The 16,449-nt window shown below is 43.1% G+C and overlaps 1 protein-coding gene across 1 annotated transcript in view; it reads left to right on the top strand.

Moving 5' to 3' along the window:
* Nucleotides 1–16,449, top strand: part of tlx2 (T cell leukemia homeobox 2) — a 62,254-nt gene that overhangs the window by 17,623 nt on the left and 28,182 nt on the right. Inside the window, exon 2 of the mRNA XM_059963431.1 lies at nt 2,626–2,631. Within this exon, the coding sequence (XP_059819414.1) occupies nt 2,626–2,631 (6 nt within the window). The remainder of the gene's footprint in view (nt 1–2,625; nt 2,632–16,449) is intronic.

A 16,449-nucleotide genomic window follows, 5' to 3' on the forward strand; every position in this document is an offset into this window, starting at 1 on the left:
GATCTGTCAGTGGGAGAGCATTTTGGAGATAGTGATCATAACTCTATCTCCTTTACCAGAGCATTGGAGAGGGATAGGAACAGACAAGTTACGAAAGCGTTTAATTGAAGTAAGGGGGAATATGAAGCTACCAAGCAGGAACTTGAAAGCATAAATTAGGAACAGATGTTTTCAGGGAAGTGTACAGAAGAAATGTGGCAAATGTTCAAGGGATATTTGCATAGTGTTCTGCACAGGTATATTCCAATGAGACAGGGGAAGGATGGTAGAGTACAGGAATGATGGTGTACAAAGGCAGTTGAAAATCAAGTCAATAAGAAAAGAAAAGCTTATGAAAGGTTCAAAAAACTAGGTAATGATAGAGATCTAGAAAATTATAAGGTTAGCAGGAAGGAGCTTAATAATGAAATTAAGAGAGCTAGATGGGGCCATGAGAAGGCCTTGGCAAGCAGGATTAAGGAAAACCTCAAGGTGTTCTACAAGTATATGAAGAGCAAGATGATAAGATGTTAGGGAATAGGACCAATCAAGCGTGACAGTGGAAAAGTGTGCATGGAACTGGAGGAGGTAGTAGAGGTACTTAATGAATACTTTGCTTCACTATTCACCACAGAAAAGACCTTGGTGATTGTAGAGATGACTTACAGCTGACTGAAAAGCTTGAGCATATAGACATTAAGAAAGAGTATGTGCTGGAGCAAGTTGGTTAAGTCACCAGGACTGGATGAGATGTACCCCAGGCTACTGTGGGAGATGAGGGAGGAGACTGCTGAGCCTCTGGCAATGATATTTGTGTCATCAATGGGAATGGGAGAGGTTCCGGAGGATTGGAGGTTTGTAGGTGTTGTTCCCTTGTTCAAGAAATGGAGTAGAGATAGCCCAGGAAATCATAGACCAGTGAGTCTTACTTCAGTGGTTGGTAAGTTGATAGAGAACATCCTGAGAGGCAGGATTTATGAACATTTGGAGAGGTATAATATGATTAGGAATAGTCAGCATGGCTTTGTCAAAGGCAGGTCGTGCCTTACGAGCCTGATTGAATTTTTTGAGGATGTGACTAAACACATTGATGAAGGTAGAGTAGTAGATGTCGTGTATATGGATTTCAGCAAGGGATTGATAAGGTACCCCATGCAAGGCTTATTGAGAAAGTAAGGAAGCTTGGGATCCAAGGGAATATTGCTTTGTGGATCGAGAACTGGCTTGCCCACAGAAGGCAATGAGTGGTTGTAGATGGGTCATAATCTGCATGGAGGTGGAGTGCCTCAGGGATCTGCTCTGGGACCCTTACTCTTCGTGACTTTTATAAATGATCTGAATGCGGAAATGCAGGGATGTGTTAGTAAATTTGCTGATGACATATAGGTTGGGTGTATTGTGAATAGTGTGGAGGGCTGTCAGAGGTTACAGCAGGAACATTGAAAGGATGCAAAACTGGGCTGAGAAGTGGCAGATGGAGTTCAACCCAGATAAGTGTGAAGTGGTTCATTTTGTTAGATCAAATATGGTGGCAGAATATAATATTAATGGTAAGACTCCTGGCAGCTCGGAGAATGAGAGGGATCTTGGATTGTGGGATTGAGTTAGGAGCAGCGAGGTAATGTTGCAGCTATTTAGGACCCTGGTCAGGCCCCACTTGGAGTACTGTGCTCAGTTCTAGTCGCTTCACTACAGAAAAGATGTGGAAACTATAGAAAGGGTGCAGAGGAGATTTACAAGGATGTCACCTGGATCAAGGAGCATGACTTATGAGAGTAGGTTGAATGAACTCTTCCTTTTCTCCTTGGAGAGACGGAGGATAAGAGGTGACCTGACAGAGGTGTATAAGATAATGAGAGGCATTGATTGTATGGATAGTCAGAGGCTTTTTCCCAGGGCTGAAATGGCTAGCATGAGAGGGCACAGGTTTAAGGTGCTTGGAAGTGGGTACAGAGGAGATATCAGGAGTAAGTTTTTCATGCAGAGAGTGGTGAGTGTGTGGAATGGGCTGCTGGTGATGGTGGTGGAGGCAGAACGATAGGGTCTTTTAAGTGTCTCCTGGATAGGTACATGGCACTGTAGGTTTTCTATGTTTCTACATATGAGGAGCATTTGGCAGCTTTGGGTTTGTAATCACTGGAATTTAGAAGAATATCGGGGGGGGGGGGAGATTTCATTAAGTATGGATGGGGGGGGTGGTGGTGAGGGGAGGATCCTGGATCAGCCATGATAGAACGGCGGAGTAGATTCGATGGTTTGAATAGCTTAATTCTGCTCCTATGTCTCATGGTCTTGTGTGGGACACATGCTTCTTGCTATGTTTCTGAGCCAGTCTGTCTCTATCCCCCCCCCCTCCTTTCCAGTCCTGATTAATAGCCTCAGCCTGAAACATCAACTGTTTACTCCCCTCTCCCCTCCATAGATGCTTCCTGACCTGCTGGTATCCCCAGCATTTTGTATGTGTTCTTATGAAAATGGGTGGCGGGGTAAAGATACGTGTCTACCAAAGGAAGCGTAAGGTGTTCCCTCCCTCTGCTAGACTATAGGTCACCTTCTGGCAAGGTGAAGCACCTGCTTGGTCCTCCCACCCTACCCGGATCAGGGTCATGTGAAGCCATGGGAGCAGGTGGTGGATGGTCATGTGAGCAGCTGGTGCACATCACAAGTCCTGGTTATGCAACCACTGACACCAGGCAGACAATCTCTGAGGAGTATTGGTAATGGCTGGGGTCACCCATCTTGTAAAGACACTGCCCAGAGGAAGGCGGTGGCAAACCACTTCTCTAGAAAAAAATGCCAAGAACAATGATGATCATGGGACCATGATCGCCCCTGTCATACGACACGACACATAATGATGATGACGTTATAAGCAATCTACAGTCTTGTAAAATTTCCACTCTTTCAGTAACAGTGTACGACCCAAAAGGCTTTTCAAATCCCAAAGATTAGCGTCACGACCTTTGCCTGAACGTGTCCTGCGCCGGCAACCGGGGGCTTCGCTGTTATTCAAAGACAAGGAAACCCCAAATGCAGCATTGTGTTTCCAACAGCACTAAATCCACCGCTATCAATTTATAAATAACATATAAAATAAAAAATAATAATAAAATCATTCGTGCCTTTATACAAAATAATCGCGGCAGGAAATACACACGGGACAGATAGAGTGCGTGAATTAGTGAACAAGCCTGCTATATATTGTGTGTGAGCGGATGTCTACGCTATTCATATCATACAAATTATTAATTCATTTGTTGAACGTCGCGCCGAGTATACAAAACCTCTATCCCTGCAGCCAACTCGCTCTATCACTGGAATGCAGGTAACCAGGTCCACGGCGTCAAATCGCTTTTTCATCCTCTGTTGTCTCCCGTAAATTTCTCCTTCGTGACAGTAATTGCTTTAAAGTGCACCCTCTTTACTTGCGGGCTTTATTTTGCGTACAGTTCTGCCGGAAATGCGCATAAAATAACAGAAAGCAGCTGGATTATTTTCGATTTTCATTATTAAACTAACAAAAATCGATGTGTACGAATAAACAGGGACATACGAGCGATATGCGCATGCAAAGGGTGGGGGGGGGGGGGGTAGGATAGTGTAGCGATTAGCGTAACGCTCTACAGCGCTATTTCGATTGCCGCTGCTGCCTGTACGATTTCCCCTGAGCGTGGGGAATTCCTCCGGGTGCTCCGATTTCCTCCCACATTCCAAAGGGGTAAGCGTTAGTAGGCTAATTGGTTACATGGGTGTAATTGAGCTGCGCAGGCTCGTTGGGCCGGCAAGGGCCGGTTACCGTGCTGTATCTCTAAAAAAAATGTTTAAATGTTTTAAAGGTTTTATCCAAAAATGCAATTAAGAACTGTACATGCTCTGCGGATTTGCTGGACATCTGGTGCTTATGTTAACACTGGGTGCCCAGATGACGGTGTCACAGCGCCAGCATACTTATGAAGCGACTCTCGCGGAGTTTAGGGACGAATGATCGAATCCCTCTGTCCTCCCCCCTTCAGTACCATCTACTCTCCCTCCCTGTGCGTGTAAAGGTGTATCCAGCCTTCTGAGCCGACAAATCGTCACCACAGGCCCCACACCACCGGTTCAGGAACAGATTTTACCCTTCAAACGTCAGGCTCTTGAACCAGCGTGGATAATTTCACTCAACTCAACTCTGAACTGATTTCACAACCTGTGGAATCACTTTCAAGGGATACATATAGATAGGTAGATAGATACAGTTGGTTATGTATGTATGTATGTATGTATGTATTTATTTATTTATTTATTTATTTATTTATTGTCTCCTCTTTGTGTTTGCAATTTGGCCTCTTTTGCACACTGGTTGTCCGTCTGTATGTAGTTTTTTTTTTACTGACATCATTGTATTTTTGTTCCAATGTGAATGCTCGACAGAAAATGAATCTCGGTAGCATATGGAGATCTACACGTAGTTTGATAATAAATTTATTTTGAACCTTAAAGCCCCGCTTAACACATATCATTGACTGCACATGGAAACAACGCATCATCGTATTCACTCCTCGGGCACAGTGAAGGACAGGGTGGGTGTTGAAATTAAAAAAAGCAAAGAAGTTTATAGAAGCACAAAGCATTGCTTCAATAAATGATACTTGTCTTTATTCTGCATTCTGTTATATTATTTATTGAGACACAGTGCAGAATAGACCTTTCTGGCCTTCCAGCCCTGCCGCCAAGCAATTCCCTGATCTCGTCGGAGCCTAGTCACAGGACAATTCACAATGAGCAATTAACCTATCAACCTATTGGTCTTTTGACCTTGGGACGGAACCGGAGCACCTGGGGAAACCTACGTGGTCACGGGGAGAACGTGCAAACTCCTCACAGTCAGCGGCGGGAACTGAACCTCATTGTGCTAACCACTATGCTAAAACCAATTGCTCTTTCTTGTACTACCTCGGCACGCTGTTGTAATGAAACATCTGGAAAGATGGCATTCAGAGTTTATCACTGTACCGTGCCTCGGTACAATTATAGCCCAATTTAATAATCATATATTGAAATACTTTGGAAAGCTCCCGCCCCCCCCCCCCCCCTCCACATGCGATGTTGTTTATCACACCTAAGTGAACTATAAAACTCCGCCATGGACGATTCTAAGTCCGGTTGTGAATGAAGGAGGGTTGGACGTGGGGCTGAAAACCCCTCCACTCAGTCCGTTAAAATCCAGAGCTGCAGAAACGAAACGCCAACAGAAAGTCCAAAGGCCGCGTCCCCGGGAGAGAGGATGGACTACACTCGGGATAATTTGAAAGACTGTCCCAGAACAGAGGACTCTGGCAAGCTTCAGTCGGCGACCTTTGCCCCAGTAGGGGTGATGGGTTTAAGAAGAAATGAATTACAAAAGCGTGTACATAAAAACTAAACGAAGCACTTAATTAATTGTCTCGATAAATGTAACTAAGTAATTGTACAATTTTATATTATTAATGTTATAAATCGCCTGCCAAGTATTGTGCGCCAGGAATAGTTAACTGATCTGTTGTGTGTTTAATGTTATACCGACCGAATTAAACAGTACAGGATATCCGAGAGCGGGTTTAGCGTGTGCTTGTGAATGGGTGCGTGACGGGTGTGTGGCCGTGTCCTCCGTTTGTATTTATTGCAAACAAAATTGTTTCCTTTTAAGCATCCAGTTCCAACCTCGGATAACAAATGCTCCATTTTCATTTTAATTGTGGCATGGAAAGCGAACGATTGGAAACGGGCTGGGGAAATATTTATATTATTGTAATTTATCCGTTTGCTAGCGCAGACAACACATTTCACGACATAGGCCAGAGATGTTAAATCTGATTCAGATTCTCATGGTGAAGTGAGTTTGACCATTTCTGCGCTGACAACTTGGGTCAAGATTCAGCAAAACTATAAAATACGGCTGGTTATTTGTGGTTAAATTATTCCGTGTTCTTGATTGGAGAAACTATTACTATATTTGTTTATAAACACTTCAGTGTATACATATCTACCTGTCTATCTATCTATCTAACTGTTTACTTATAGCGTAGACAGCTATAGTGTAGGCCGTTCCTCTCTTAACGCAAACACATGCAGTCTGTGCGCCAGTGTGTGTGTGTTATTGTCTGTGTGTGCGCTGTGTATGTGGATGTGTCTGCAGTGTGTGTTTGTGTGTGTGTGTGCTCGTGCGTTCGAGTTTCTGAATGCTAATTGTATTTTGCAAATTACTTCAGGAATGAACCTCATCGATTTCCTCTAAAACGCAATCAAATTGAAATCAGTAATAACCGGAAGTTACATTAACTTCGTCCAGTTTACTACTCGCCGCCACCATCCAAGTGAGCAGCCTTCACAATCTGGACGAACCCTTTTAAAGCCGACAAAACTAAACATCTCTGACCAGCGCATCTTATTAGTAAAAATGAAGGGTTCTAGTTTGTACTTGTTTTTTTGAAAGTATAAGTGATATAAATGATATTCATTATCGGCTCGGAGTTTTATCAGCAAAAAGAAACATTCTCCCCACAAGTAGATCTTCATTGATATTATTTTATCTGTAAAAAATAAAAGTTGTATATAATACAGTGTAGCTAAGCACGAGATTCTTCAAACTCTGGAAATCCAGAGCAATCCCACAAAATACTAGAGGAACTCAGCAGGTCAAGTTGCAGCTTTGGAGGGGAATAAACAGTCGACGTTTCGGCCGAGACCCTCCATCAGGCCTGGGAAGGACGACGGCAGAGCCACAGCTGAGTTCCTCCGGCGTTGGGTGTGAGCGTCACAATAATATATATGATAGATTATTTACCTCGACGTAAGGCACATACTTAATAACTGTGCAAAAGTCTTAGGTTCATACATAAAGCTAGCGTGCCAAAGATTTTCACAGTACAGTCATTGCCAACTTGGAGGAGAGCGAGTTTATAGATCTGGGGGGGGGGAGCAAAGGACGTTGAGAGTAGCGAGGGTGGATCACTGCAGGAGGGGTGAGGGACGGTGCCAGGGGTAGGAATGGCGTATGCAGACGCACCCAACCCTGAGACATCAGACAAGGTCATTTCATTTGAAACAATTAGTCGATTGATTATTACAGAATGACTCTGTGGTGTTTCCCACTCCTTCCCCTCTCCTTTCTCTTTTTCCCAACCATGATTCCCCTCTCCCTGCCCCCTTCCCATTCTCAGTCCTCAATACAGATTCATATCAGAATCAGTTTTCTTTACTCACATATGTCATGATTTTTTTTGCTGCAGCAGTACAGTGCAATACATAAAATTACTACAGTACTGTGCAAAGGTCTTAGGCACTCTAGCTTAAGTATATTGCCTAAAACTTTTGCAGATACTGTATGTGCCCACTCTTGTGGAAACTTGCATATGCTTAATATTGGTGAGCCTATCTGCAGAAAATGACTTCCTATTTCTATAAGTTTATTTGCATACAAACTGGTCCAAATTTGTATTTCAAGTTCAAGTTTGTCATCTGCCTAGTCCAGGGTATCAATGCAAAGGAAATTGAATATTTCTTCAGCAGTCACAATACATAGTAAATGGTAGGGCATTGAAGAATACAGTAGAACAGAGTGATCTAGGAAGAATGGTGCATAGTTCCCTGAAGGTGGAATCTCATGTGGATAGGGTGGTGAAGAAAGCTTTTGGTATGCTGGCCTTTACAAATCAAGCATTGAGTATAGGAAACACAAGGAAATCTGCAGATGCTGGAAATTCAAGCAACACACACAAAATGCTGGTGGAACACAGCAGGCCGGGCAGCATCTATAGGGAGAAACACTGTTGACATTTTGGGCCGAGACCCTTCGTCATTGAGTATAGGAGTTGGGATGTAATGTTAAAATTGTACAAGACATTGTTAAGGCCAAAATTGAAGTATTATGTACAGTTCTGGTCTCCGAATTATAGGAAAGATGTCAACAAAATAGAGAGAGTACAGTGAAGATTTACTAGAATGTTACCTGTGTTTCAGCATCTAAGTTACAGAGAAAGGTTGAACAAGTTAGGTCTTTATTCTTCGGAGCATAGAAGGTTGAGGGGGGACTTGATAGAGGTATTTAAAATTATGAGGGGATAGATAGAGTTGAGATGAATAGGCTTTTTCCATTGAGAGTAGGGGAGATTCAAACAAGAGGACATGAGTTGAGAGTTAAGGGGCAAAAGTTTATGGGTAACACGAGGGGAAACTTCTTTACTCAGAGAGTGGTGGATGCATGGAATGCCCTGGCAGGGATGGTTGTACACATACAAACAAGCTGGATGAACTCAGCAGGTTGGGCAGCATCCGTTGAAACAAGCAGTCAACATTTCGGGCCGAGACCCTTCACCAGTCCTGACGAACTGTCTCGGCCGGAAACATTGACTACTCGTTTCAACGGATGCTGCCCGACCTGTCAAGTTCATCCAGCTTGTTTGTACATGTTAATTTGACCACAGCATCTGCAGTGTACTTTGTGTTTGATAATACATCCAGTTTGGAGATTTGTGATTATAAAACAGGATAGAGAAAATGCTGCATTTCCTGTAAACCATATTTCTTTTCTTTCAACTTGCACTACTTTTTCATGTAAGCTATATATAATTTATAGATCATAGAACATAGAAAATTACAGCACAATAGAGGCCCTTCAGCCCAGAATGTTGACCTTTCAATCTATTCTAAGATCAATCTAATCCTTTACTCCTACATTGCCCTCCATTTTTAATAATCTCTTAGAAAGGCACGTGTGATAGAAACACACAAGACACTTCGAGACACTTCGTCAGGACTGGTGAAAGGTCTCGGCCCGAAATGTTGACTGCTTGTTTCAATGGATACTGCCCAACCTGCTGAGTTCATCCAGCTTGTTTGTATGTGTGGATGTATTATCATATAGAAGGGAATCAGAATCAGGTTTAATATCACTGGCATCTGTTGTAAAAATTCTTGTTTTGCAGCAGCAGTACATTGCAATACATAATTAAAAAATTACAGTTTACAATGTTTTATATATGTAATTGAAATTATAACCATATAACAATCACAGCACAGGCACATCTTGGCCCTCCTAGTCCGTGCCGAACCCTTAATCTCACCTAGTCCCACCTACCCGCACTCAGCCCATAACCCTCCACTCCTTTCCTGTCCATATACCTATCCAATTTTACCTTAAATAACACAACTGAACTGGCCTCTACTACTTCTACAGGAAGCTCATTCCACACAGCTATCACTCTTTGAGTAAAGAAATACCCCCTCGTGTTTCCCTTAAACTTCTGCCCCCTAACTCTCAAATCATGTCCTCTAGTTTGAATCTCCCCTACTCTTAATGGAAACAGCCTGTTCACGTCAACTCTATCCCTCTCAAAATTTTAAATACCTCGATCAAATCCCCCCTCAACCTTCTACGCTCCAATGAATAGAGACCTAACTTGTTCAACCTTTCTCTGTAACTTAATTGCTGAAACCCAGGTAACATCCTAGTAAATCGTCTCTGCACTCTCTCTAATTTATTGATATCTTTCCTATAATTCGGTGACCAGAACTGCACACAATATTCCAAATTTGGCCTTACCAATGCCTTGTACAACTTTAGCATTACATCCCAACTTCTGTACTCAATGCTTTGATTTATAAAGGCCAGCATTCCAAAAGCCCTCTTCACCACCCTATCTACATGAGACTCCACTTTCAGGGAACTATGCACAGTTATTCCTAGATCTCTCTGTTCCTCTGCATTCCTCAATGCCCTACCATTTACTCTGTATGTTCTATTTGGATTATTCCTGCCAAAATGTAGAACCTCACACTTCCCAGCATTAAACTCCATCTGCCAACGTTCAGCCCATTCTTCTAACCGGCATAAATCTCTCTGCAAGCTTTGAAAATCCACCTCATTATCCACAACACCTCCTACCTTAGTATCATCGGCATACTTACTAATCCAATTTACCACCCCATCATCCAGATCATTTATGTATATTACAAACAACATTGGGCCCAAAACAGATCCCTGAGGCACCCCGCTAGTCACCGGCCTCCATCCCGATAAACAATTATCCACCACTACTCTCTGGCATCTCCCATCTAGCCACTGTTGAATCCATTTTATTACTCCAGCATTAATACCTAACGACTGAACCTTCTTAACTAACCTTCCATGTGGAACTTTGTCAAAGGCTTTGCTGAAGTCCATATAGACTACATCCACTGCCTTACCCTCGTCAACATTCCTCGTAACTTCTTCAAAAAATTCAATAAGGTTTGTCAAACATGACCTTCCACGCACAAATCCATGCTGGCTACTTCTAATCAGATCCCGTCTATCCAGATAATTATAAATACTATCTCTAAGAATACTTTCCATTAATTTACCCACCACTGATGTCAAACTGACAGGTCTATAATTGCTAGTAGTTCAAAAAGAGATGGAAAGAAATAGTGAGGTGGGTGTACATGAGTTCATTGTCCATTCAGATATCTGATACCAGTGGAGAAGGAGAAGCTGTTACTGGATCACTGAGTGTGTGTCTTCTATCTCCTGTACATCCTCCCTGATAGTAACAATGAGAAGAGGGCATATCCTGGGCAGCGTTCTCTCTATTCTTTTTTTACAACTGCGCAGACCAACTGTCGCTCGGAGCAGGACATTTTTACATGGCCTGAAAACTGCATGGCACGATATATTAGCATTACATAAAAGAAAATTCCAGCTGTACAGCAAGAAAGGATATGTGCATGTGAGTATTTCAGTTGCTGTGGGGCCGTACACCCTCGCAATTTGGAGGGAACAGAGGTCCTTAAAGATGGACATTGCCTTTCTGAGACGTCACCTTTGGGAGACCTGCTGTACATTGTCAGTGCGTTTTACTGAAGTCGGTGAATCATAGTAACTGCAGTATTGAAGGCCAGTCAAATGATTGTAAAGTCAATAGTTTCACTCAATCTTTCAATTTCACCACCAGTTTCACTTAATCTTTCTATTTCACCAGTGATTTATTTTTTGTGCTTTGTTTTTAGAAAACTTCATCTGTGTTATTCTGGGTCAATATATTTGTGGCAGCATGATGTTAGTTTCATGATGGCCTCAAAGTTATTCTCTGAATCCAGATAACAATGAAAACTCTGGATTATGTATCTGCCGACAGAAAATCAGCCCCAGGCTCCTTCAAAGTGACAGTAATTGGCTCAGAATTTCAGAAGTTATTAGAGGGGATGATAATGCAATTGTTAAAAGTGATTTGGTAGAAAGAGCTAGGGGAATTTACCAAAAGTTCCGCACCTAGTTGGCTTAAGGCAGGGGTGGCTGGTGGCGGGAGCAGGGAGTGGCGGTTCTGTAGAAATAAGGAGGAGATATGGTGAGGGAAGATGTAGAACTAGGGAGGAGAGAGTCATACAGGCACAGCACAACACAGAAAAAGTCCCTTTGCCTCATCTCACTCCTGCCGAACAAGTTCCCACTTGAGCTAGTCCTATTTGCCTGTCTGTTTGACCCATATTCTTCTAAACCAGGGGTCCCCAACCCAGGGTCTATGGGGCCTTCAGATAATGGTTGGGGTCTATAGCATAAAAAAGGCTGAGAACCCCTGCACTAGACCTTTCCTATGTGTCTGTCCAACTGTCTTTTAAATCTGGTTATTGCACCTGTCTCAACTGCTTCCTCTGTCAGCTCATTGCACACACCCACAACATTCTCCGCGAAGAAATTGCCCCTCAGGTCCTTTGGAATTCTTACCTCCACCCACCCTTACTTTGAACCTATGCCCTCTACACTCAGTGGCTGCTTTATTAGGTACACTAGTACCCTGCTCATTAATGCAAATATTTAACAGCCAATCACATGGCAGTAACTCAATGCATAAGAGCATGCAGACATGGTCGAGAGGTTCAGTTGTTGTTCAGACCAAATATCAGAATGGGAAAGAAATGTGATTGAAGTGACTTTGACCATGGAATGATTATTGGTGCCAGATGGGGTGGTTTGCGTATCTTAGAAGCTGCTGATCTCCTGGGATTTTTATGCACAAGAGTCACTAGAGTTTATAGAGCATTGTGGGAAAAACAAATGAAAACATCCAGTGAGCCATAGTTCTGAGGGGGAAAACGCTTGGTTAATGAGAGAGGTCAGAGGGGAATGGCCAGACTGGTTCAAGCTGACAGAAAAATGACAAATAACCATGGGTTACAGCAGTGGTATGTGGAAGAGCATTTCTGAATGCACAACACTTCAAACCATGAAGTGGAAGGGTGACAGCAGCAGAAGACCATGAACATACACTCAGATATCACTTTCGTAGGTACCTCCCGTCCCTAATAAAGTGGCCAGTGAATGTACAAAAAGGAGGCTGGGAGGGGAGCTGGAGGTGGCCTGTCCTGGTGATGGACAACAGTGTCTGTGTGTGGGTGGAGGACCATGGCTTATTTTGCTGTCATTGTTTTGTTACTTGTTGTGTTCCATGGAACATGGCCGGCATGTATGTTGGCACCAGAATGTATGGCAACACCTGCAGACAGCCTCCATCACCTCCTTAGGTTGTGCTGGTTGTTACCACAGAAGACACATTTCACTGTATGCTTCACTATACATGCGATAAATAAATTAATCTGAAATCTGAAATCCAATGGATTAGCGTTGGTCACAACGCATTAATCCTAACCTAGCCTGAGGAAGACTCAATGGAGGATAGAACAGCACAGAAACAAATCCTTTGACCACAATGTTAAGACTATAAGGCCATAAGACATGGGAGCAATAATAAGCCATTTGGCCCATCGAGTCTGCTCTTCCATCCCATCATGGCTGATCCATCATCCCTCTAGACCCCATTCTCCTGCCTTCTCCCCATACCTTTGACGCCATGACTAATCAAGGATCTATCAGCCTCTGCTCTAATCATACCCTATGACTTAGTCTGCGCAGCCTCCTGTGGCAATGAATTCCACAGATTCAGCACCCTCTGGCTAAAGAAATTTTTCCTTATCTGTTCTTAATGGACGTCACTCAACTCAGAGGCTGAAGGAAGAAGAAATAGAACTATTACTTCTGCCTGCATGTGACGTAAATCCCTCCCTTCTCTCTGTGTTCTTGAGCCTATCTAAGTGCCTCAGAAGTGCCTCCACCATTTCTGTCCCCACTACCACCTCTGGAAGCCCATTCCAGGCACCCATGCCCCCTGTTAAAATACTTAACAGGGACACCTCTTTTGACCTTACCCTCTCTCACCTTAAATGCACGACCTTCCTCCTTTCACATCCAACCCTCCTCCTTTCACATCCAGGCTTGGGACCATCCATGGCAGAGTTAATGTCCAAAACTTGAGTCAAAGGGGAAGATTTATGATTTTGCAGACTGGGTAGTCTCCAGCCTGATGGCATGAATGTCAATTTGTCCTTCTAGTAAAAAAAAATCCCTCCCTCTCTCTTCTTCTTCTATTCCCCATTCTGGCTCCTTACCTCTTCTCACCTGCCTATCACCTCCCTCTGGGGCCCTTCCTCCTTCTAGTTTCCTCTGAGATTCCAAAGATGAATGGGAGAATAGGTTAATTGGTCACATGGGTATAAATGGGTGGCACAGACTCGTTAGGCCAGAAGGGCCAGAAGGGTCTGGAGTTTAGAAGAATTAAGGGTTATCTCATTCAAATCTATTGAATATTGCAAGTCCTAAATAGGCTGGATGTGTAGAGGATGTTTCCGATGGTGGGAGAGTCCAGGACCAGAGGGTATTGCCTTAGGATGCAAGGTCTTCTCTTTAGAACTAAGAGGAAGAAGAATTTCTTTAGCCAGAGGGTGGTGAATCTGTGGAATTCATTGGCACAGAGAGTCGTGGAGGCTAGGCCATTGGGTATATTTAAAGTGGAGGTTGATCGGTTCTTGATTAGTAAGAATCAAGTACCTATTGAGGTTTCAGCAGGAGAATGAGGTTGAGGGGGAAATAATTCAGCCGTGATCAAATGATGGAGCTTTCTCAGTGGGCTGAATGGCATAATTCTGTTCCTATATCTTATGGACTTATCTCTCAAATTAAAAAAAAACCTTGATATCTGAAGGTGTGGCTGATAAGACCTGAGGAATTTAAACCAAGGATATTTAAGCAATTGGAAGAGAGGGTGTAGAGGAAAATATGGAACAACATAGGAATATTCCCTGGAAAATAATCTTGTTATCTTGATAAATTGACCACTGAGTTTCTGAGTTAGCTGTGAAATTGATAGATGAGCTCTTGATGTATAACCCAATGATGTAAATGTTAGAAAGAGTTAGAGCAATACAATACAGATACAGACCACTTGGCCCATCCAGTCTGTGCTGTTCACTGTACCCACCCAGCTAGTCACAATTTCTTGCATTCGGCCCATATCATTTTTATAGTCTATAATAATGAAGTCAATGACAAAACCAAAGCAAATTTATTATATTACCCTGAGGTTCATATTCTTGTGGGCAGTCACAGGAAAATATTGAAATACAATAGAATTTATGTAAAACTATACATAAACAAAGACTGGCAAACCACAAATGTGCAAACAAAGGTAATTTGTACAAATACATGTAAATAAGTAAGACAGAGAACATGAGTTGTAAAGAGTCCTTGAACGTGATTGTGAAGCTCATAGAATCACTTCAATGCAGTGGTGAGTGAAGTTATCCACACCGGTTCAGGAGTCTGATGGTTGAAGGGTAATAACTAACTGTTCCTGAACCTGTGGCTCCTATACCTCCTGCCCTATGCTATCAGCAGGAGGAGACCATGGTCTGGATGTTGGATGCTGCTTTCATGTAGCAGTGCATGCACGCTTCCAATCAAACCTTTTTACAAGTTGCCACTGAGCCAAGAGGAAGTCTAAGAGCCCACAAGTCTGAACAGCTCCGCAGTGATTCTCTGCAGCCTGAGACCGGTCTCCTTGATCAGGCTGGGTTTATCGGTGGATGATTCCGTCTTACAACAACATTAAACTGGCCGCAGGGAAGGAGTCTCTGGGGTTTTCCTACCCAAGAGATGGCAAGTCAAATTTCTGAGAATCGGTATGTCAACCAAAGTCTCTCGCAAATTTCTATAGGTATACTGTGGAGAGCATTCTAACTGGTGGCATCGCCGTCAGGTATGGTGGGGGTGGGGTGGGGGGTGCTACAGCACAGGATAAAAAGCAGCAGAAAGTTGTAAACTCCACCAGCTCCGTCATGGGCACTGGTCTCCCCAGCGCCTTCAGGAGGTGATGCCTCAGAACGGCGGCACTCATCATGAAGGACCCTCATCACCCAGGAAACGCCCTCTTCTCATTGCTACCATCGAGGAGCAGGTACAGGAGTCTGAAGACACACACTCAATGTTTCACAAACAGTTCCCTCCCCCCTTCACCATCAGATTTCTGAATAGACGCTGAACCCACGAACCTCAGTTTTTTCCCCCACCCTTTGTGCACTACTTAGTTAATTTATTGTTTTATATACTGTATACTTCTCAGTGCAATGTGTAGCTTTTATTACAATGTATTGCAATGTACTGCTGCTACATAACCACACATTTCATGACATATGCCAGTGATATTTTGAGGTTCATTGAACCATATAGCACAAAAAAGGACATTCCTGGTGACTGTAATACTTAATGATGCTAATCCCATTTGACTGCAGTAGGCCCTTATCTCACCATATCTCTCCTATGCAAATATCTGCCAAAACACCTTTTAAACATTGTTGTGTCTGACTCTCCCCACATCCTCTGACAGTGCATTCCAGAGATTCACCATGTTCTATATAAAACAACTTACCCCTTGATCTCTGTACAATCTCCCTCCCTCACCTTATAAAACCTGAAGACATAGGGGCAGAATTAGCCCCATCGAGTGTTCTCTGCCATTTGAACACGGCTGATCCATTTCCCTCTCAACCCTATTATCCAGCCTTTTCCCCGTAATCTTACACACCCAGAATTACCAAGAATCTATCAACCTCCACCTTAGATACATCTAATGACCTGGCCTCCACAGTTGTCTGTGGCAATGAATTCCACAGATTCACCACCCTCGGGCTAAAGCAATTCTTCCTCATCTCCACTCTAAATGGATGTCTTTCTAGACTGAGGTTGTGCCCCCGGGTCCTAGACTCCCCTACTGTAGGAAACATCCACTCTATTCAGGCCTTCAAACGTTCGCTAGGCTTCAATGAGTTCACCCCCCCCCCCCATTATTCTAAATTCCAGTGATTAAAGACCCAGAGTCATCAAACGCTCCTCTGATGATTAAGTCTTTCAATCCTGAAATCATTTCTGTAAACCTCCTCTGAACCACCTCCAATATTGGAACATTTTTGCTTTGACGAGGGGCCCAAAACTGTTCACAATACTCCAAGGGAGGCTTATATTCTAAAACGAGTGATAGGATGCAACTTCTATTAATTACAAGGTGAGTTGATAACCAGAACAAATCTAATATTACAACTAAACAACACATTGGTGAGACTGCATTTGGTAAATTGGTAAACCGG

This window comes from Hypanus sabinus, chromosome 3, assembly GCF_030144855.1.
Source record: "Hypanus sabinus isolate sHypSab1 chromosome 3, sHypSab1.hap1, whole genome shotgun sequence".
NCBI lineage: Eukaryota > Metazoa > Chordata > Chondrichthyes > Myliobatiformes > Dasyatidae > Hypanus > Hypanus sabinus.